We start from the raw sequence: 24,709 nt of genomic DNA on the forward strand, positions 1-24,709 counted from the left end.
GTACGTACTTTAGACACTGTCTCATATCCTTTTTGGAATGAGATGGAATAGACATTCTTAAGTTAATAACAATTAATAATGGAGCATCAGTGATAATGACAGAATGGTAATTTCTTACACAAAGCATCCATCCCTTACTCTCTACAGAACTTAAAATTAAAGTCAATTATTCTCGTGCAGAGAGAGAAATAACTTCATCTTCAAATGTAGCATTTGTAAATGAGGAAGATATGAAATCCACAATTCACTATAGAAATGAAATTTAAATTTAGTGGAGTGCTGAGAATGGGAGATGAATCCATGCAGAACATTGTGTCGATTAACAATTGAGTACTGATGGTTCTCTCTTGTCATCATGAAAATATGATGTCATGTAAATTCATTTTAAATATATGTTGATGCCCTACAAACTAGAAATTGCTTAAGTAGAATTAATGTAATTTCAAACTACAGAATCAATTTCTACTTTAGATAGCAATCTAAAAAAATGATCTTAAATTTTCTAAATTAATTACTATAGAATGCTAATGGAAGTTTGTCTCAAAAACAAACTATTTTCTGAATAAAAGTAATTAATTCAATGATAGATATCTCTATTACTTATTTTTGTAAAAAAATGGAGCTGCAGTGCTGTTTTTAAAAAATGAAATTCACTGAGCTTTATTTGGTTGCTTTGTTTGTTTGTTTGTTTTAATTTTAAGATAACATTGTTTTACAACACTCCAGGCTTCTACACCACACTATGAAATGTTGATACTTTCATATTTGAATTTGAAGTTATGCCTCACTTTGACCAATGATTACAATATGTCTTAAACTTTCAAACAGATGATTTGCAAACAAAACACCTCTAATTGGAAGAAGTAACTTGCACTTAGTTAGCCTGAATTAACTTTTCTTTTCAAGATAGGAGAAGAAAATAAGTTCTCCTCTCCTCTTCACCCTGTATCCTCACTGAGGCGCGGCATTTTATATGCTCCTCTCAAAAACAATGCTGAACCATTTGAGTCTGAAGCTATTTGGAGACCATAGCAAATGAATCAACAAAAATATACAATCATGCTAGCTAAACCGAAAATAAAGAGAACACTGGTAGTCTTCACCAGTACTTGGCTTGTATTTGGATTTGTGTTACACATCATATTTATGAGACCACAGATATAAGTTAATTCTCATGACTTTTACTTGAAATAAAATATTTTTATTATATACTATTATCCACATCATCATTCATAAAAACAACTGAGAATAGGAATGTTGCCCAAGGCTTTTGAGTTAGAAATTTCCAGAGTAGAATTTAAATCATTCTTTTAATGCCAAACCCAAAAGTTTTTGGCACTGAAAGTCTCCATTATTTTCCTGCTTTTTCTCTTTAATCTTTCTTTCTTTTAGCTGTGTCCAATACTGAGGTTTCTTTTCTCTGAAATCTGGTAATTTGATTATTAGGGATCAGAAAAACAAGCATTTCCAAGTGATTATAATTAAAACGCTATCTAAGCATCTCTTTGCTGTCAAAGTATTATAGGGAGTGAGAAGTAAATGATCCTGCTGAACTTGGAGCAGCTGGATCAGAAATATGGGCACTGAGTAGTCGTTGCCAAACCCATTTCTTCCTCATCCTTTTTCCAGATAAAATAGCGAGTAAGACACACTTTCAGTGCTAGCATTCATGATTACATTCTAGATAATTCATATGGATGACACAAATCATCTTGAACACCAGACTCATGTCCAGAGCACCATTCCAGGGCATTAACATATCAGCTTGCCAGTATGTGAGGCCAAGGAGAATCTTTTAAGTAACTCAGGCTGCAAGGCTCAGGTTTTTTTCACACCTTTGCAAGACCATTGCTGACATATGCTAAGAATAAACCACAGTTTCAAGTTATCAAGTTTGTGGGACAATTTGGAAGAAAAATGAAACCATCATCAGTTTTTTTTTTTTAATTCCCCCCTCCCCTTCATCAGTTTTATTTATTTTTTGCCAGGGTAAAAGTCCAAATAACATTATGGATTTCAATTTTTTTTTTTTTAAGGGAAACTGGCCTGTGGTTTCAGTGTTATCCGTTATAACACCAGGTTTACTAGGCAGGAATTAGCTAACACAGTGCAACCCCAAATTAAGCAGATACATGAAGAGATTTACCAGGATTCACCTGTACACGTAAGCCTGTGTATGCCTACACACTGTGAAGTGTGGTGGGAGAAACTACTGAGTTCAATTGCTGCTCACCTGTTCACCTGTCCCATCTTGGCAGGCAGTTTGTCATGGAGTTAACTAACTTGAATGGAGTCAAACTCCTTGTGTGTGAGACCCAGCTTTGGAATCAAACTCCTTGTGTGTGAGACCCAAAAATTGTATGGCCGTGGTATACATCCCCTCTGAGCCTCAGCTTCTGACTTATAAGATGCCTTGGAAGGCTTAAACACAGTAAACTTGTTTAGCTTAAAGCCTGGATCATCACAGATGCTTGATATATGTTAGTAGCTTTTCCATCATGTCACTTAGTCAATCAACAGCCATGGAAGCATATGCACTGAGGTCTAGGAAGGGATGGAACTGGAAAGGTGATAAAGGTGGACTTCACTGGGCCTGGGTTCACTATAGATTTGCTTACTAGTCTCTTGAATGGCACCAGGTAAATTAGTGCAAATCACTTCCTGTCACTGTGTACCTTCCCACCTAGTAGTCCTAGAAACACATAATTGCAACACAAAAGAGGAAGTGAAAAAGATAAATATAAACGACATCTGTAGTTATTCATTGGGACATAAGAGTTCTGTGAGTTCAATCACTAGCTACATACATTGAAAAATGATGTGCCCAATTCTCTCATGATTCACAGTCCTTATAGCAAATCTGAGGTATAAATTATTTTACTTCCATATTTATCCACTGCTTTTTCTAAAAAGTATGTTAGGCCATTTCATGAATATATGCCATATCATATCACATTCTTATATAAATATAGACATCTTATATAAATATAGATTGAAATACATTGCAAATCTTATACTATCTCATAAATAATTTATAAAATTATTTATTCTATGTTCTCTACAATAGCATAACATATATTATTTGCTATACTACTATATTATTGATTGTGCTATTATATGTGATATAACAACATAAATGAAGAAAGTGAGGCAAAAAAAACAGGAGTTGAAAATATATGAGACTAGACATCAGGTATGTATATAAAATGCATAATTAACACATGTAGATACATATTACTGAAGTCTGAATGGGCAGTAAGTGTTAAGTTTCAAGGGGTTTTAAGGGAACCCCTCTATGTTCATCCTATGCCCTACCTAACTTTAGCTATAGATACAAAAGGGGGATACAGGCAGAATTCAAAATGTTTCCTTCATAACTGATGAAGACTAAGTTAAATTATATCACTTAGTGCACAGCCCTGTGGATTTCCCAATACAAAATTCCAGAAACAAAGTATGTTGGGGAGATGGTTGACCACAGACCTCCGAAGATCCTTGCTCCAGTAACCTCAATACCTGGAAGGGCAAAGCAAAGTAAATGCTCTGAATAGGCAGGTAACGCTCCCCAAAGGGAAGCTGAACCATCAGGCCTGGTTCCTTCTCCTCCTCGCCAATGTGTCCTATTAATTTATTCTCCCTCAGGAGAGGTGAGAAAGGGGTCAGCAATTCTACCTCAAAGGACAGGACCTCTGGCATCATGAAGCTGACCATTTACTCTAATATGGCTGCCCCTCTATGAGAGAAGAGAAGCCCATTTTTGGGACAGTCATTCTGTTCATTCTCCCATTTTCATGAGACCTAGCCCAGGGCCAACCACACCCCATGGCGGCCTGGCTCACACTGGGCATGTGTGAATTCTGATCCCCGGAGGCTCTGTAATGAATCCAAGAGCATCAATGAATTTATCTCAATCGCCTCACTATACACAAGAATGAAATTTCACTCTCAAGTCTATGTTCTATCTCAAATTATATAAAGTCCCATTACCTATAATTATATTTGAGAGGTTTTGCAATGAAATGAAATGTTAAAGAAATATATTACAATAACACAATTAAAAAATCATATTAATATGCACATAGCTCCTTTATTATTATGAAGTTATTTGTGGGAAAAAAAAACACTACAGATTAGCACAATTTGCCAACTTAAATCTAAGCCTGTTCAATCAGATTTACATGTCAAAATCAGAATTTCTTGCTTTGTAATTTGAAGTCTGGAGACCCTTCTTCCTCATTTCCTTTTGCTTCATCTCATCTGGTTGGATCCTTAGTACCTGGATCTTTTTGGCCACTACAACCCAAGTGGAACGTTCCAGATACAGATGACATTCTTTCAGAAGAACCACACTATTCTTTTGCTCTTTACAAGTCTTCTTTGTCATTGATATTTAAAGAAATCAAGCATGAATCACACTTGCCATCTTTCCACACTGCAAACTCCATCACACTTAAAGAATAAGTCAATGCTGAATCCCTAAAATAATTATTCCAGACATTTACCTAGACCTACCGGACATTAGTATATACCCCCAAGCTAGTACACAGTGTTACCAAAGACCCTAGAAGAGACTTGGTAGTAAATGAGAAATCAGGAAATGAAAAACTATTCTGATTTAGTTTCACCTAGAGGTTGGTCAATTGATGTTAATTGCAAATATGTCTACCTGAAAATATTAAACTCCAGTACAACTTGGAGTTAAATTATGGGCAGTTTTTCCATTAGTAGGGTGGTTGCTGAACAGGCATCATCAGCATCCCTGGGAGCTGGTCAGAAATGCACATTCTCAGGTCCAAATTCACACCCAGTGAACTAGAAACTAAAGGTGGATGAATTCAATGGCTCAGTGGACAATAAAGTCATTGTGTCAAGCACTCACTGTATTCAATGAAGACTTTAAAGAGAAAATCAGTTTATATACAGATATGCACTATATATCCCATGTCTTAACAAAGAAGTACCAAGAAAATATATCTTAAAAATAGTAAGCCTTGATCAAGGTCCAGTTTTAGTAATTTCATGCACGCTGCAGGTCATTCTGACACATATGTGATTTGATCAGCACTGAACTGAACTGGGACATTTCCCCAGTATAGTATCTCTTGTGTTATGTTCCAGTTTTCCAACACTGCGCACCACATACACACTAACAGCAGGTCCAGTAAACAAGTCTTACCTAAAGTTTCTCCTGCTTCCTTCATATTCAAAGTCTTTGAATTCCCATTTTTTGGCTAAGCCCTGAGTGTGGCACCCGAAGCTGTATTGCATCTGTGCTATTAGGAGCCACTTGGGAGCTGCTGGAGTTTCCTTCAAGGGAGGGTTCCCTTGTCCAGGTAATGTGTGTCGCAGCAACTTCCATCCTTGACTCTTACCGACGAGTTCCAGCAATCTGCCTCCCAGAAAGTTGCCCTTTGTTCTCAGTGAACTGAAGAGCTGCTGATGTTTCTGTGGCCCCAGGAGCCTACTGAGAAACAATCCCTATCCCACGTTCTCAGTAGACTTGACGGGCATTTCAGAAGTTCCAGTACTGTCCTAGCATTTCTGTCTCCTGCAGTTTATTCTGCAGAATAAGTTACACATGTCCGTGGTTTTCAAGTAATTAACTTTTAATGAAGTGACATGATCCCACATCCCTGTTTCTATTTTGACAGTGTCGGATTCCTCCCCTCAGGTATGGGCACCGTGGTTCTCCTAGCAATTTTCAACCTGGGCCACCTATTTGCATCACTGAGAGCATTGAAAACTCTGAACACCGCCATCCCACCCCTGCAATTGTGACAGACTCTCTAGGGCTGGGACTCAGGTTCAATGTCTGACTTCCCTGAGCTCTTCTTTCAGTACGGATTGATTGATTGCTATTTTCTTTTAATCATTTTACTAGCACTGTGTTCTAGAGAAGTGTCTTCTCTTTTCTTCCTGGTCCAGACTTTTGTTTCTCTAATATAGTCCTCTAGATTTTCTCTTGTGGCTCTTCCATGGACACAGATTAGAAAAAGAAGATTATAGGTATGCTTCAAAACAGTTTGGAATCTCATATTTATTAATTACATAATGAAAGCTTAGATATGTTTTCCCATCATACTCATTTCTAAACAGGTACTAGACTTGAACTTTCATTGTCCTGCCATCTTTAACATGCATAAATTTCACTGGATCATCCCTAAGTTCATCAATTTCTCCTTATAACACTCTCAGATCAAGTTTATTGAATGGTCTAGTATTTGCTAACAAGAGGGGGACTTAACATTATACTCAGTAAGGTTCATGTACAGAGACATTGAAATAATTCAAGAGTTATTGCATAGTGATTTTGTAGTCATCAGATTGTGCAACTGTTGACTTTAATGACAATGCAGACAGCATGAGAGCCAGATGGGTGGACAGGGAAAGCCAGATCGATGACTTCATTCTGAGAACTTTGCTAATATGCAGTGTGGGATTTAAAGAAAGGAACAGTATGTACACAGATCTCTATATTATACATCCCTTTTCTTAATGAGGACCAAATATATCTATAAGATATGAAGTCTGGACTAAATCTGTTTGTGTGTTCTCTTTGGAGCTATGAATTCAAAACTCAGATTGAAGGCATAAATACGAAAGAAATCAAAACCAGGACATTTCAGATTAAAACAAAATCCATCTACTATATTTAATCTACACCACAGAGAAGGAGAGAGTGGAGAGTAAGTGGATCAGTACATTTCGAGTCTAAGAGGAAAAAAAAGGGTTGCAGAATCAAAAAATTGTCAAAGCCAATTACCCACAATACAGTTGATTCTCCTATGGGCGGGATGACTTTTCTGTCATGGTAATGGCTTCAAAATTTATAATCATCAACAAATGAAAAGATTCTTGGAAAACAGCTCCTCCTTTACATATCCTATTATAGCATTGATTGGCATGGCTAAAAAATGTTAGGCTTTGATCAAGGTCCCAATTTTAGTAATTTAATAAACACTCCAGGTCATTCTGATAGGTCTGTGATTTAATTAGTACTGAACTGAACTGGGAAATTTCCCAAGTATAGTATCTCTTGTGTTATAGTCCAATTTTCCAACACCACCTCCCCATCACCACACACACACTGTGTGTGTTTTGGCTCTGTGGCCGTGGACAATCTGTTGTAGGACTAGTATAGAGAATATAGTGGTAGCAATAAGAAGACTCAGGCTATTCTGGTTTAATACATTCTTGAACTTGTTTAAAGTAATTCTGCCCCTAAGAAATAAAAACAGTCTTTTCAATATGTAGACTTTGCAAGACTTTTCTACTGATACTATACAGAAGAAAAAGCGTTGTTTTAATCATCTTTTAAAAAGCATTTGGCTATTAACTAGTCCTGTGTGGGAGATCTTTTTTAAATGCACTTTTTTTTTTGTTTGCCTATTCAAATGTCTATAATTACCCTGGGATAATATATAAAATCATACCATCATCCTCATCACCATCATCAGTGAATAGCAGTTTTATGCACAAAGTTCTACATATGAAAAGACATGATTTATTATTCTTTGTGCTTCAACTAACGCTGAGTTAGAAGGAACAATTTGCTTTGTGCTGGGATAAGAAAGATTGAAACTAGAAAAAAAAACACTAAATTATTCCTGAATAAAATAAAGAGCTGGAGTTTTAAAGAATCCAAATCTCTTGGTTTTCAGTCCAACTTCTTTGTTTCCAATTACTGTGATTGACTCCTTCTCCTCCCTCCATTCTCATGAGATTACTGTTTTCAGCCTACACTAAATTGTCTTTCTGGCATCTCTACTTGGGGAACAGGGCAGTGAGGGGACAGGAATATGAACTGACTTTGTTATTAGATAATGTTTCTAAAGTCTTTGCCAAAGTTCTCTACCAACATCATTTGGAGCCATTCAATTAGAACTAGATGATACATTTATTGAAAACTAAGATATTGAAAGGATTAAGTTTCTCGAGCCTAAGGGGAGAATGGTTCATGGAGTCCTGAATAAACTGGGATAACACTGGTGAAAAAAATCTTTCTGGCAACAAAAGATGGAATATTGCCATTTTCAAACATTAAGTAAAGAAAATGAGAAAATAAATATGTAAATAAAGAAGAATGCCAATGTCCCAATACAAGCACAGACTAGAGAAGGTATGAATAAGAGAAACTTTCAACCCATCTTCTCTTATTTCTTTTGCACTGGATTTTTTACTTAAACATTGTGTTGGATACAAAGAAGCATTACTATTTGGCATATGAATTTATGAAAACTATCCATCCACTAGAACAAATTAAAAAACCTAAGCAAACATTCATGTTTCCATAAATGCATGCATCATGGTCTAGCAAGTCTAATAAAATGTTTTGATTATGAGATGTTATTTTGACATAAACAAAAAGTCATTAACTAAATTTGATATTTGACTTGCAGGTGTTAATTCACTACATAGGTTAATTTTGACTTAAGCTAATAAAATCCTGATATTTTAAGAAAAATCAAAACCATGGTGAGTTCACTTAAATTTGGTGGTATAAAATTTCATAAGTACTCCACCAAATAACGAAGACCATGATTTTGTTGGTAAAAGAAAAATCAAAGAGCATAGAACGACAAAAGAAAAATGTGCATTTTTTCCCTGAAGTTGATCCTATGTGAGAGATAACTTAACCCTTAAAAATATTAAAAGTTGTTTCCTCAATATACGTAGGAAATGGTTAACAATACAAAAATTGACAAAGGCATATTAGCCCATAACCTTAGCAGTTATAAAAAATATTTCTAAAATCACAGTGATTTAACAGACTAAAAATATTTATCTTGCTGACAGACTGTTCATTGTGAGCCAACAAGCTCACTGGCCTCTGAACTGTTATTCTAGAGTTCATTCTTTTTTAATGCTAGAATGTCCCCATCTTCATTCAGAGGTTCACTGATTTAGATCTGCTGGAACAATCACTGCCTCTCCCACTCCGCTGGCTAGAACTTGCCACATTACCTGATTGAGAGTCAAAGAAAATGATAAATTTACTTTAGCTAAATGAATGTCCAGGAGGAAAATGAAACTGGTGAATGCAAAAGATTTTCTCAGCCATTGGGGCTTTACCAGATTAAAACATCATCCTGATATAATGCTTATTTGTCACCAAAGTGAGAGAATATTATAATAAATACCACTTGAGTTTTGCAATCTACCTACATGACTACCATATGGTAGTTTTCATATTTGTCAATTTCAGGAGTTGCCCAGTTGACTAACAACAGTCCCAGAGGGCAACCCGACCTGGGATGGTCTGCACCTTTAGGTTCTGTAACTAACACAATCAGTTGTAATCAGAAGGCAATGTAGATGGATGAGTGATGGCAAGCAAAAATCATCTGAGGATTAAAATATGTGCAAGAAATCTGATTCATGGGTTAGTAATATAAAGTTAGGGCCCTCCATGGTGGCACAGTGGGTTAAAGCAGAGCACTATGAAGCTCTCCACAGCCACTGCAGCACGAGTTCAATCCCCGGCCAGGGAGGTGACCCACTTGGCAGGGCAGACCTCTCCTAACCCACCCACTGCTCCCCTCAGCAGTGTATTTCAGTAGATCTGCTTTTTCTACTCCCCACTCTGTCTCTGATAAGATTTGTTCTGCTAGTACGAGATCAAGAAGATCTTCAGGTGCAATGATGGCTAAGTTCAAGGATCATATGTAGGCAAGGACCTTTGTATTGTGTTTTTAAACTTTAGAGGAATATAATGAATGAATGAAACAATTCAGTTGGAAGCAAATCAGAATAAAACTAGGTGAAGGGGAAAAGCATGGAAGAAACCTAAGGAAAATGAACATTTACAAAAGTAGTTCTATTCTATTTGCTTTTGAGTGTTATTAATTATGGTTTGAATGAAAGGGGGCAGGGGTGTTTTCTGGCCATGTGTGTTTATGACCAATTTGAGATTTTTGCAGCAGAAGCGCAAAAGTCTGACCTAGCTCAGGTGAAGGGCTCATGTTTCACCAGCCTTGTTTCTTTGATGCATTGTCTCACAGCTTCATATCACAGTATGAAAACTTTTAGAAAAGGAAAGAAGACAGAAACTTCAATCATGTCATTCCAATAGCAGGAATAAATGCAACTGCAAAGGCAAAAGATTCTCAAGGCACTCTGAATTTCAGTTCTATGATTTTTCTGAACTGATTTAAAACTTGGTTTAAAAGATGTTCATCAATCATATTTTATTAGCAAGTAAACATGAACAAAATGGCTTCTGATAAGTGAAATGCTGTTTTGTCTCATTATATTGGATGACAAGCGAGATCTTACAGCTTCCTTCAAATCAGTGGAAAAACAATTATCTGTAAAAAGTATGTGCAAACATTTTTCCTACAAAGCTAAAGATTCAAGGCAACGTGTCTGGAATGTGTTTCTCCCTTTAGGCTGCCTCTGTTCCATGAAACATCTGTCTCAATTTCCTCTCTTCCTGGAGCCTCCTTTGGTCTTTGTGCAAATCCATTCCTTCTGAATCTGCCCCTTCTGACTCTACAGATGGAAACCTTATGTCTCTCTACTTAAGGAAATGTGCCCAACCAGAGACTTTCTGGTCAGGTTTTATATCTTCATGCATAGCTTTTTAATGCACCCAATACAGTATGATTTGCTTTGGGTTTAATATGATGCTTTAAATGCATTAAAGAAAGCACCACCATAAATGAAACTTCTCCACAAAGTCTGCAAAATTAAGCATAGAGATGTGAATTAACTAATTCTGGACAAGCAACATTTAAACCATACTTCAGTAAGTGGTGCCCGACCTCCTATTCTGCTATAGCCCAAAAGTACAAAGAAAAGACATTAACTCAGAGTTCAACATCAAGTATGTCTGGATAGGTAGAAATTTCATAGGAACTGTGAGGTGTCAATTATTTTTCCACAAGGGGCCGAGGGATATTTTTCATTCGTGAAGCAATGAATTCAAATTTATCAAAAGTAATGTTTAATAAATACATCTTTAAAATGTTTTCATTATCTAAAACATCTATCTATAACATTCAAAAAATATCTACTTATTATTTTACATGTACAATTATTATAGTGGTTGTCATTTTGGTGTCACATAAGCTAGAAAGCAAGTTTTGTGGTGTTTTTTTTTAACTACAAGCAAGTAATATAAAAGGATAAAAAGGATCAGGAGGTCATACAGCATGCTCAAAGGAGAATCTGAGATTTTATGAGGAACGTATGCCCCACAAGTGGGGTTGTTTACAACCCAACTGTCTGTTACTAATTCTCACCAAAGCTTCTAAGGTCATCACAGAGGTAGACATTTACTGAGTAATGGAAGGAATAGAACTTGAGACAGGGAGGAGTGTTTAGAATGAAGTGGTTGTTACAAATGCAAACAGTTCTTAGGGGCATATTATGCACAAAAGAAAAGTGAGTATAATCTGAAGTATAATACCTGAAAAAAATCTCTGAATTTTCTTTCTACTGCATACTATTGCTTCCTAATTTTTAAAGTTCTCAAAAAGATCAATCTTAATAGAGTCAAGTTGTTCGTAATACTTGTTATTCAAAAAATGTCAAAAATATATAGAAATGGCATAGCATAATCAAAGCATAGTTTACTTTTCTACATGCATTTTATTTTAGTAGAAAGGGTTTTTCAGTGAAATACAATTGGGGGAAACAAAATTTATTGGAACAAAAATTTGAATTTGGACACTGAGGAATAAAGTACTGGAACAAAACCATCCATGTCTTATTGGTTATTATATTCGAAAGGAACAGAATATGGGCTGAAGATTTAAAGGGACTTTTGGATTATATTATGCACTTGCCTGGATTAATGTTGGTGTTTTACAATAATGCATTCTTATAATGTGCATTTCAAATGTTTCATAAACCTTAAGAGAAATGGTAATTAAAAAAAAACCTAAGATATGAACATAGAAAGACGCACAAAAGAGCAAGAGGACTTTTTAAAGAGAATTGGAAACTATTACTGAGATTTGAGAAACGAATTTAATTTAAATCAACTGGAACCATATGTGCCTTCCCAGGCAAGCAGGCAGGTTTCTGCGTTAAATTTTAGGACACGAGCGACCTCTTGTGGTCACAGTGGATATTTTAAATTCATAGAAGCCTGCTTGATGAGATTCTGCTGTTTTCAGATTGAAATAGCGACCGTGATGCCATCTGGGAACAGAGAGCTCCTCACCCCGCCCCCACAGTTAGAAGAGGATGGAGAAGAAGAGGAGTCCACCCCCAGGCTGATCGACGGCTCTTCCCCACAGGAACCTGAATTCACTGGGGTTCTGGGCCCACACACCAATGAAGGTCAGGCCCATCCAACCTGAACTGTAACTAAAGCCAAAAGCTACAATTACACAGGGAACCTACATGACCCGAAAAGAAAGTTTTGGAATAGGATATACATGTATTTCATATTAGGTTATAAATCAGTTTTAATAATTCAAAATTTGGACTGGTAGAAATAATCAAACAGCCAAAGATTTGGAACGGCCTTATAACGCAAAGCCTTTGTGCTAGAAACCATTTCTAGAACAAAGGATATGATATTAGCAAGCTGGGAATCTGTGTGGGAGATTGGGCCCCAGCGGTTCAAGGCAACAAAGTGACACAGATGGCGGCGATGACAGTAACCGTACTTTGCCTTGCATGAGGGTTTATGATCCTGTTCCATAAGGGCCAGCACTTCCTATCATCTCATTTGACTATTGCAAGCTTGCTGTCCAGAGGAATTAGCTCAAAATGGATCGACGTGCCAAAGGCCACCGTGTTAATGTTCTCCACACTGGTTTGAAGTTGTCCTATTCTGATTCTTGGTTGTGCATTTCATGGAAAACAGGCTTCCCCTCAATTCTCTGCAGCAGGAATGTCTTGTGTCACTTACATGTACTTCTTTGCTTCCCACACATTAGTCCATTTCCCTCATTCCACACACCACACACACATCTTTCTTAGCGTTATCACCAGCTCTTTTCCTTCTTCATTGTCAAGCATCTCGCCACCACTGTCTGTATTTGCTGTAACTATGTTCTCACCACTGTCTATATTTGCTGTAACTATGTTCTCACCTGTGACGTCCTCCTTCGTTGACTCTGGCCCTCTGGCAGTCTGCCTCTGGCCCTCTCAGGACCACAACTGTCCATTCATTTTCTTATTATCACCAAGACAGCTAACCCAAGCACCATTCTCAGTCCTTACCTTCCACGCTATCTCTGCAAGCTTATAGAGCTTTCTCTTCCCTCCTCAAACTCATTGCCACTAAGCCTCCATAATATTGCTCCATCTGGTTTGCTTCCTTCCTTCTGGTCATTGTTTCTCTTTCGTTGTCTGTTCCATGACCACTCGGGAAGAGTGAAGGAGCAGGTGCTGTGTGTGTATGTGTGTGAAAGCGAAGGATCAGTATGTCTAGGTATAATCCAGCCTCACAAGTATCTTCAGACCTGTTGCTTTTTCTATCACTGCTACATAGCCAATTTAATGCTTGTGACACACCGTGACTTATGGAGAGTTAAATCCATTTTGAGTGAATTTCCTCTGTGCAGGGAGGTTGCAATTGACAAGTGAGAGTGATATGAAGTGTTGACCATGATGCTCGTCTTTAATCTAGACTGTAGTTCATTCCCACCTTCTCAGGAAGTCCTCCTTAGGTCTCCATCACACCTTCAAGCAGAACAATTTTTTAACATGCCAGTCTGATCTCAATCTTAGAATAAGGCACAGGGAACCTGTCCCATAGATGAGGGTGCTCTCTGTGCTGTGCATAGGACCCTGCCTGTTCCTTCAAAGTGGGGGTACTTGGTACACAGAGCTGCTTCTTCTTTCTGTATACGCCTCTCTCCCAGTGGCATGGCCAACCTTTCCTCCCCCTGAAGAGCTCCTGTGGACTGCAACTCAATGATCACATCCTCAAATAATCATGACTGACTTACAGAACGGAGGCTGAGTCTCCTATTTCATTACCATGATGTGTGATTAATATTCATTTCACACAGAGGAACATAAAATCAAACTGTCCCTTACCCCCCACTGTTTCATCTGTGTTAGCACAGTATTATTTACATAGAAAGGATTGAAAAGTACATATAGACTGAATTAATATTAATGATTATCACTCCAATTTTTTTCCTTGAAGCAGATTTTCTTGGGTGGGGTGTTTAAATATTGAACCAAAGGCCTAATAAAAACATGATGGAATGTTTTGACTTTAACAACCACAATTTAATATTTACATTTGAAAATAGAATTTCTAACAGGTATAAAAATAACAACCATGCTATAACCATTCAGTACTTTAAAATAAAAATTTAAAACACTACAGATAATCTATTAATTATCGGGACAGCTTTAACTGGCATGTTTGACTCATTATGTTCTCATAATTATTTCAATCATCTGAAAATTCTCTTAAATGTATATTTTGCTGCTCATGGATCTTGGACTTTTAGGAAATACACAATTTCCCATCATGGAAGAAGAACCTTTAACGATTACAATCTAAATTAAATGCATAAAGAATATTAGGAAAATTGAAAAAAAAAAAGTTATTTTAAATACAGAAAATGATAGACAAAAATTGAAGCCTACCAGGTTACTCTGTGACTTCAAAGTTGTTTTAAATCCTGACTAATTGCATTTCCTAGAAAAGTCTTTTGTTATTTACAGGTACTTATTTGCCTCTGTCTTTAGATTTTCCAACCTGCCTTCTGTGTACTTGTCTCAGTACCACTGTATACTGCGATGACCATGAACTTGATGCTATTCCACCACTGCCCAAGAACACCGCTTATTTCTATTCCCGCTTTAACAGAATTAAGAAGATCAATAAGGATGATTTCACAAGCCTAAGTATGGAAGACATCACCCATGTCCTTCTCTTCTTTACAGACTGTCTTAAATCATTTGCCACTGTCAAATATTGGTATTGAAAATGAATATCAAGGGCCCTCCCTGGTGGCATAGAGGGTTAAAATGCAGCACTAAGAAGCTAAAGCCACTTCAGCATGAGTTCCATCCCCAGCCTGGAGGTGACCACATGGAGCAGCAGACCTCTCCTGACCCGCCCGCTGCTCCCCTCAACAGTGTACTTTGTCTATCTGCCTGTTCTGCTCCCCACTCTGTCTCTGGTGAAGCCCTTCACCACCCCTGCACCTCTGGCCTGTACCCCAGTTCTGTTTGTCTAAGTAAATAAATCTTAAAAAAAGAAAAAAAAGAAAATGAGTATCAAAATGGGGCTCATACATTATACATCAATGATTTTCCTTGTTTAAATAATTGAAGGTTTGTTTGGATGATGATAAAATAATAAATCATGAATGATGATAAAATAATAAATCATGAAAGGTCTAGGTTTGTTGAAGTTTTCAAATGAATTATTTATCATTAAAGAGAAAACAAATAATTATATTTTACATGTTAGAATACGTTATTATGCTATGATATTTACTAGGATTTGTGAATAAATGTCCACGAAAGCCCAGTTCTTGCTGACTGAGGAATTCAAGTCTAAATTCTGACTCAATAATTTAGAAAACACACAATCTCCCATTATGAAGGAAGAACTTTAAAGAGTAAAAGCTAAATGAAACATATAAAGAATATAGAAAAATGGAAAAAGTTATGTTAAATATATGTGCAACTTGCTAGAGTTACACTTTCCTCTAAGTACTATTTGAAAGAAACAAATTTTTATAAAGTAGTTAGAAAATTTCACTAACTTTCCATTGCTAATGAAATTCATATTGAAATGTGCTTATACTGGGAAAAATTATGATCTTAGATTTATGTGTGCAACTGTGATCAAGAACATTCTTTTTATTTTCTAGATGATTTAAGAAGAATTGATCTAACATCAAATTTAATATCTGAGATCGATGAGGATGCATTTAGAAAGCTACCTCAGCTTCGAGAGCTCGTCCTGCGTGACAACAAAATCAGGCAACTCCCAGAATTGCCAAACACCTTGACATTCATAGATATTAGCAACAATAGACTTGGAAGGAAAGGAATAAAGCAAGAAGCATTTAAAGTAAGTTTTAAGTTTGTGTATCAAAGACTTTCCTCTTCCCATCCCAATGCTAGTCTTTTTTTTATTTCTCAAAAAGGATTCAACTTGATAAAACTTTAACTGCTAAAATAAACCTCATAACATGATTAATCATGTTTTGGCAAAATACTATGTCTTTATAAATTCTGGACCTGGTGAAGCACCAAGAACAGAACTGGGTTAAAGTTTGGTGATTTTATTTTTTTTCCATGAACTCCATTTAAGGAGAGCATTTGATGTGGTTAAAATAACTACTTGTGCAAAGTCTGGGTGATGCTTTGAGGGTTCTAAATTATTTTGTAAGGAGAATGTATTCACTTCAACTTAAGAATTTTGTGAGGGAAGGAAGAAAGTTGGAGGACAGAATGACTTGCTTGAAATTAACAGCATAGAGTCTAAGAACAATTACGACCAGTTCTTTGTCCACTCTTCCTCCAGTAAGGCTATCCTTCTAAATATATGTTGAACAAACGTAACATACCCTTTGAAAGGCCAGCATGTGACTCTCAGGAAGATCACAGGGGACTGTATAAACTCATTAACATTGGACACGAGGGAAAAGCCTGTTTCGCCATTAGCCTTCGCATGATGGGCAAGGTCACCTCACTATAACCTTTAAAGGTCTTGATCCATTTTCCCCAGCCAGCTGAGGTCATCATGCATGGGTGATGGAAAGTTGGTTCTGTGTGTTTTTCTAGAGTAGAAATGATATTGTTTCAATATTTTCTGTCTTGGTGAGACCGCCCTTTTCCTGGTACTTGGGGTAAAGAGCAAGCTTTTTGATGGGGATAAATGTGTACTTCTCCATCTCTATAACATGAAAGCAAGTTTTACTATGCCTCAGCAAAGTCCTCAAAGTCCTATTACAGAATACATTCCATGGGAAGTAGCTACTTTACTTAAATCGTGAAAGAGTGTACAAGCAACGTTCTTTCTAGAAATTGAATAAGACTTCATTTTATACAGAAATATTTGGTTCTAGTCAATTCCTCCAAAGTTCATTTAAAACATGTATTAACTTGAAAAACAGATCTGCTTCAACTTTTTAAACAAACCTAGACAGGCATGTATTCTTTTACAAATGGTTGTATGGACAGGTAATGGAAAATGCAGCTGTGGAACAACCCCCTTCTATTAAGTCCCTTTGCCTTGACTATTGACAGGATATGTATGATCTACATCATCTTTACCTCACTGATAATAACTTGGATCACATCCCTCTGCCACTTCCAGAAAACCTAAGGGCACTTCATCTCCAGGTGAGCTTCCTTATTAGAGCTGCTCGATAACCCCAAGGGAAAGACTGGCTAGCAGGAGAAACTGGGAAGTGGAAAATATCTTTGCTATACTGCCTTAATACATGTCATCTTTCTCTTTCATTCTCTCAAGCTCAATGTAATATATTTGTAAATGTATGATCCTGTCTATCCTACTTATTTCTGATAACCCTACTTTTATTTTCCTTTTTTCCCTAATCCAAATGTCTATTTTTATCACACAACCCAAGAAACCTTCCCAAAGGCTCTTTTTCAAAAAGACTGAAAAAAACTTGTTGAAAATCCATCTGCTGAAGAAATATGTAAGGATTGAAAACAGACAAAGGGGAGAGAGGGAGAAAACATAATTTGATGTCTAACTTTAAGTTTGATGTTAGGTTTTATATAAGATTAATTTTAATTCTAGGGCTTCTTAGCTGCTGAAAGATGACAGAATTCCATCTCTCTGGATTAAGATAATATAGGGTTTTTTTCTAAATCAATATTATTTAAAATTTCACATTATTTTAAATTCCATTAGGCTGCATTTTATCTTTGAAGTTATGAGAGAAAATACATTTTCAAATATGGTATGATCTAACATTTTCTAAATATATTTTATTTAAATTTATTAAAATGTGTTCAATTAAACACAATAATATTTCTGACACCATGTATGAAACTTGAAAATACAATTCTAGCAGGAAGAACAAAGATGATGTATTATTTGACTCCATTTACGTGAAATGTCCAAAAAAGGAAAGTCCATTAAAAAAAAACAACAACAACAAAAAAAAACTGGGCCCTCCCTGGTGGCGCAGCAGGTTAAAGCACAGCACTAAGAAGCTAAAGCCTCTGCAGCATGAGTTCGATCCCTGCCAGCCCTGGAGGTGACCACATGATGCGGCAGACCTCTCCTGACCCGCCCGCTGCTCCCCTCAGCAGTGTACTTTGTCGATCTGCCTGCTCTGCTCCCCACTCTGTCTCTGGTGAAGCCTCTCACCGCCCCTGAGCCTCTGGCCTGTACCCCAGTTCTGTATGCACAAATAAATAAATCTTAAAAAAAAAAAAACTGAACTAGAAGTATTTGTAATAACTATGGGTTTTAGGGCAGATGTCACAACTCTGAGAGTATATTATAAAACACTGAACTGGAGACTTAAAATCGCTGTCTATTATGGAATGGGAAGTATATCCAATGTATCTTTCAAAATCATGTTCTGAACTCTGTTTATCCTGATAAATGCTTATGCTTCCTCAATTCAGTTCAGCCTCACTGGCTTTTCCCATTCTTGAACATTCCACATTAATTACTCAGAATTTGATCCTGGAGTTCCTCTGAGATTTTTGTCCCTTGGATCTTTCATGCCCATGTCTGCTTGTTCTTCTAGTCTCAGTTTCAGAGCTATCTCATAACTATTTTTTAAAGGTTTACCTACTTATGCAGACAGAACTGGGGTACAGGCCAGAGGCACAGGGGTGGTGAGAGGATTCACCAGAGACAGAGTGGGGAGCAGAACAGGCTGACTGAGGGGAACACTGGGCAGGTCAGGAGAGGCCTGCCAGGCCATGTGGGCCACCTCTGGGGCAGCGGATGGAACTCATGCTGAAGTGGCTTTAGCTTAGTGCTGTGCTTTTAACCCGCTGTGCCACCAGGGAGGGCTCTCGTAAGATAACTTTTCAATGTCCTTTCTTCATAGTAGTAATCATTTTTGAAAATATTTTTTTCTTTTAACTGATTTTTTTCACTTCCTTTTCTTATTTTTCCATGATTGAAATAAAAGTTTCATAAAGGCAAGAGAAGTTCTATTTTGTTGGTCAATGCTTAGAAAATGTTGATGCATAATAATATACATATGTAATAATCAAGTAATATGCACTTTTGGAGGAGTTTGAAGTAAAATGAACTATGGCATTAACTGTGGGTATGTAATCTTCTATCTTATTTATTTTTAGAATAATAACATTTTGGAGATGCACGAAGACACCTTCTGCAATGTTAAAAATTTGACTTATATTCGAAAGGCACTGGAAGACATTCGCTTAGATGGGAATCCTATTAATCTCAGCAAAACTCCTCAAGCATATATGTGCCTACCTCGCTTGCCTATTGGGAGTCTTGTCTAATTTCACATAACAGTTAACATGGCAGTGGCAAGGAGAACAATACAGTTCTTAATTCTTTCTTCAGAAACAAAACTCAGCATGATATTTTCAAATTATGTTCTAAAAGATGGCATGATTGCCTGATATACAACTGAAATGTTAAGATATGATCACAATTTAATAATCTATCAAAAAGACCTGTCAGGGTAAACTAAAAGATGCATAGAAAAAGCAAAACAAAATGAGAGAAAATATTTTTCACAAATATTCCTGTAAATCACATGTAACTTGTACATTTAAGGATTTGTATCTTACATAATTTCAAATTAAGTGACAAATAAGAAAAATTAAAAATGAAATTAGGCAACTTGCCAATAACTAAACATTTCATTTTTTTCCTTTTTTTCCATTAAAGCATGTTTCTGTTCCAAATCCATTAAAGAGAGTGAAGAAAATAATAAAAGTCTTTAAAAATTAAAATGACCTTGTGGCAAAATATTAATTATAGTCACAACATGCACAAACCACATCCAACAGTAATATACTCAGCGTCAGTATGTGAATCACATTTTACCATCACAAAAACACAATTCATTTAGACATTTGCTTAGCTGGCTGATTATCAATATATTTATAGGCTTGTGAAAAAAATACAGAGAATGAAAAATGTAGATAATGATATGACAACCACATTAGGAAAAAGATTAAGAATAATTTTTTTAGAAAATTTATGATCAGTGTTCAGTCCCCGGCTCGGGAGGTGACCCACATGGCACAGCAGACCTCTCCTGTCTAGCCTGCTGCTCCCCTCAGCAGTGTACTTCGTCGATCTGCCTGTTCTGTTCCCTATTCTGTCTCAGGTGAATCCTCTCATTCCCTCACCTCTGGCCTGCACCCCAATTCTTGTATGCATAGAAAAGAAAAATGTATGATCATCACACAGACATATGTTGAAAACCTGAAAGGCAATCAAAGTTGCAATCCATAAACTCTACTTTGAGAAATAACTAAACAATGGCTTCTTGTAGAGCTTAATGAAGTTTTACATGAGAAACAAAAACTTCTTAGAAATAATTTTCCATTTTTTGTAAGTATATATTGATATGTATATGTTGTACATGAATATAAATATCACCTGTTGTGTAAACATGGATTATCAAGTACAAAATATTAATATTCTGAACCTGGCTTTTGTCATACAAAATATTTCTTGATGATTTTTCCATGTCAGCACATACAACACTACTGTTTCTGAAAAATACATACCTGATTAGTACATAGATGTACATTTTATTTTTTGTAGTTAGAGTAACAATTCAGAGTACCTTTGCATTAGCACAAATATGTCCTTTTTTTTGCATATAGAGAGTATACCTATGGATAAATTCAGAGAAGTTAAGTTCTGAGTCAAAGAATATTAAGTTTTAATAAAGGTTATTAAATTATTCTTCAAAGATTTACACCACTTAGGATAGTTTTTACCAAGAAAACGGGGAACACTGCATTCTCTCTCCCCATAATGATTGTATCTAAAACCATTGATAACAAACTTTTCTATGCTAAAGATTCTGAACTAATCACTACTGATTACACAAGTTTTTCAGATATGGCTACACTATAACATGTTAATTCTCTGACAGCATTAATAATATTGTCAAAAGGTGTAGTTAATAATACCTAATCTTGGTACTATTAAAATGTAAAATCCTCATCTTTCATCCTCTTTAAATGTGTAGAAACATTGTATGTGTAGTTACCTTGCCACATTAACTTTCTTTTCATTGTTTGCTTAAATGAAACAGGATTCATCAATAGAAAAGTAGCATTATGATATTCTTTGATGCACAGGACAAACACCTTCCCAAACTATAAGCGAACACCATGAATAATTTAGAACTCCTTTATCTTACTTTTCAAAAATAGGAAAAAATAATTTGTATTTAGCTTTGGCAACCATGAGATGGTTTTACATTAATAAACCTGGGTATAGTGTTTGCAGGATTTAAGAGTGCATAAAATATGATTTATTAACATTATTTTTCATAGCAATATATTGATTACAGATATACATTTAAGAAATTTGTTAAATTTAATTTCTCTGATCAAATGTATCAGGTATTCCAACTTTAAAAAGAAGCTTTATTTATAATTTTAATTACCTGAGGTTTGATTTCTAAAACCTAATTGAAAAAGTGCTAAAATTAATGACTTATGTAACTGCATTACACCAGAACAAAGATTAATTAACATTGACAAATATAGTTTAAATGTGGTATTCATGCTAAATATAAAAACCAAGTGTCTAATTTCTCTGTTTTGTGTAGAGATTACTGCAGACTGAATCTTAAATGAGTTACTACTGCCATCAAGTGTTAGAATTCATTCTTTCAAATCACACAAATGTATAAAATAAAACGTTACAATTGCAATGTGTTCTCAACATAATGTCCTGCATAACATGAAACAAGGTACTTATCAGCATTCCAAAATGCAAAGATGTCATTAAAATCAGCCAAAGTTACGCCAAAATAAGGCATATTTTGCTAAAGTTACATGATATATGTGGCAAGCAGACTCTCAGGTCATGTCTCCATAATTTCCTGTATCATAGTATTCATGCTTTTGCATAATGCTCTTCTCTTGAAAAATTTTAGGACATGGGCCTAAGGTGATGGATGTTGTAAATGCCCACTGCCAAGTTTATGGCTGCAATATAGCCGTGTGTGAGCGTGTGTGTGTGTGTGGGGGGGGGGTGTTCACTGTGCTAGAAGCACTAAAGAGGCCCTCTTGACTGGCATGGCCAGTCGTGTTGAAGGACTCCATTCAGGGAAGGAAAGTGAGTCTGTAAGAATTGCTCTTGGAACCCAGTACCTGTGGGTGACCTCTAAAACTGAAGGTATTCTCCAGGCAATCAGCAGAGCCCTAAGACATACAGGTACAAGGAAATGAATTCTGCCAGCGACAAGAGTAGTCTTGGGAACAGAGCTTCTTGAATTAAGTTCCTGGATGAGAACCCAAGCCAGCCACATGCCTTGATCAGAGCCTCAAGAGACTGAGCAAAGGACCCACTAAGCTGTTCCTGGTCCTTTCTTCCCCTTGTCCCCACCCTCCACTTCCCCCATACCTGGAAACTCTAGGATAATGAATAATTGCTCTTTTAAGTAACTAAGTTAGTGGGAATTTGTTGTGCAAAAATATGAAACAAATACAATAAATTGGAAGTTGGTAACATGTTGTATTTTAGCATTGAATCAGAACATTTTGTTTTGCAGTTTTTAAAAACTATAGGTCAATTAAAAATTCTTTAAAAAACCTGTAATTGGGGCCTCCCTGGTGATACAAGTGGTGAGGTCTCAGCAGCAGGAGGCTGTCAGCAACCACTGCAGCACGAGTTTGATCCCTGACCGGGCAGGTGGCCCACATGGTGCAGAAAACCTCTTCTTACCCGCTGCCCCCCTCAGCAATATATTTCAGTCAATTTACATGCTCTGCTCCCCACTTTGTTGCTGGCGGTTCCTCTCATCCTCAAAACTTCTGGCCTATACATGGATCTCTGTATACATGGATAAATAAAATAAATCTTTAAAAAAATTTTGAATTTTTGATTGCTGTATTTAACACAATATGGTGGCAACTTTCTGGGTCATGTACTGGGTGAACAATTTGCCAATTCACTGATAAAACTAAAAATCATAAATTAAATTTTGCCGTTTAAGAAGAGGAAGGAAGACCCTTCCTGGTGGTGCAACGGATTGGAGCATAGCTAGGCAAAGCTGGCCTTCGCAGTCACCTCCATGTGAGTTTGATCCCCGCCCCGGATGTGACCCACATGGTGCGGCAGACCTCTCCTGACCCACCCCCTGCTCCCCTCATCAGTGTACTCCATCAATCTGTCTGTTCTGCTCCCCACTCTGTCTCTGGTGAATCCTCTCACCGTCCCTGCACCTCTGGGCATACAGAATACCAGTTCTGTATGCAAAAATAAATAAATCTTTAAAAAAAATAAAAAAGAAGAGGAAGAGTTGTGCAAGACAATATAGTGTCAATGAATTTAATAGGAAGGATAAATGTGAAAGATAGAAATCTCACCATAAAATATGTGCAGCCAAAATTATTTGTGTAATATTCACTTCAACAGTTCAAAACACGATGTCCTTAATTACCTGTGAGTTTGTCTTTTTTAAACCAAAGAAAAAATTGAAGCAAATTTTACTACAGCAATATTATAAATTTCTACAGTTCTCAAATAAAATCCAACAGTGTGTACCACCCTATGCTGTTAAGACAAAAATATCTGGAATATCACTCATCGTTTTGCATGCTGGAGGAGAATAGCCACCCTACATGTGAGTCTAAGTCCAGAAAGGGACAGAGCCTACACTGAGTCAACCTGGCTTGTCTTCCGCAAACCACAAAAGAAAGTGAACTAAGCAGTGAAGCCGGTACAGTCTACAGATGCAGAAATGGTCTTGCAAGCTTCAGGTTTGGCCCACACTTTGTCTCTGTGATTGAAACTCTGGTTCCTGAGGAACAGTGTTCCTTTTTTGCGCATTTCCACTTACTACAGAAAAATAGTAAAGGGATGGATGTGTTCTGGAGTATTTTTCTCTAGGATCAGAGGAGGTAGCATTTTCTGACTTTCCTAAAAAGTGGGACCAGATACATACAGTGTATCAACAGCTTCATATTTATAGGGTACCTGACCCTTGGTTATTTCATATCCTGTCTTACTTTAATCCCCTAGGCAACTACATGGAATGATAGAAAATGATGCAGAAACAAAGAATATGTCTGTGTTTGTTTTGCCACACAAGCACTCCCAGTTACTTTCATTACCCTCTAGGTTTAATGATCTCTCCTTTCCTTCTCTCTTTATCCTCCTCCCTCTCTCTCTTTCTCTTCTCCCTCCTTCCTCCCCCACCCCCTTACACCTCAAGCTTCCCTACAAAAGTACCATCAGAATGGCAAATATCAGATTATGGCAAAAACAAGCTGATGGCATTAACCATAATACAATAACAATATGCCGACCATGGCCACTTCCCTCTTCTCCTCCCTTGTTACTTTCCATAAAGAGCCCCAACCAGCAGGAGTGTGATCTCTCAGACATAAATCTGTCCTCTCCCCAATTTGTACATAAACTACTTTACTCCTCTTCAAACTTTTCTTGGCCAAAGGAAGAGAAACTAGCCTAACCTTCGAGTATCAATATCATTATATAACTGTATTAAAGAGAACCATCAGGAACCCAAGGCTTACAGAGGTTAAAAACTGAGGAGTTGATATTGAAGCAAGTCTGTTTTTTTAAAAGATTGTACTTCTT

At 36.7% G+C, this 24,709-nt stretch overlaps 1 protein-coding gene across 1 annotated transcript in view; it reads left to right on the top strand.

Annotated features, from left to right (window-relative positions):
* The window catches only part of EPYC (epiphycan), a 26,079-nt gene extending 6,672 nt beyond the window's left edge, over positions 1–19,407 (top strand). The window contains exons 2-6 of the mRNA XM_004675824.1: positions 12,123–12,288; positions 14,668–14,826; positions 15,804–16,006; positions 17,188–17,283; positions 19,237–19,407. Of these exons, the coding sequence (XP_004675881.1) occupies positions 12,123–12,288; positions 14,668–14,826; positions 15,804–16,006; positions 17,188–17,283; positions 19,237–19,407 (795 nt within the window). The remainder of the gene's footprint in view (positions 1–12,122; positions 12,289–14,667; positions 14,827–15,803; positions 16,007–17,187; positions 17,284–19,236) is intronic.
* The last annotated feature ends 5,302 nt before the right edge of the window (positions 19,408–24,709 follow it).

This window comes from Condylura cristata, unplaced genomic scaffold (genome assembly GCF_000260355.1).
Source record: "Condylura cristata isolate star-nosed mole 26May11 unplaced genomic scaffold, ConCri1.0 scaffold00004, whole genome shotgun sequence".
Taxonomy (NCBI): domain Eukaryota; kingdom Metazoa; phylum Chordata; class Mammalia; order Eulipotyphla; family Talpidae; genus Condylura; species Condylura cristata.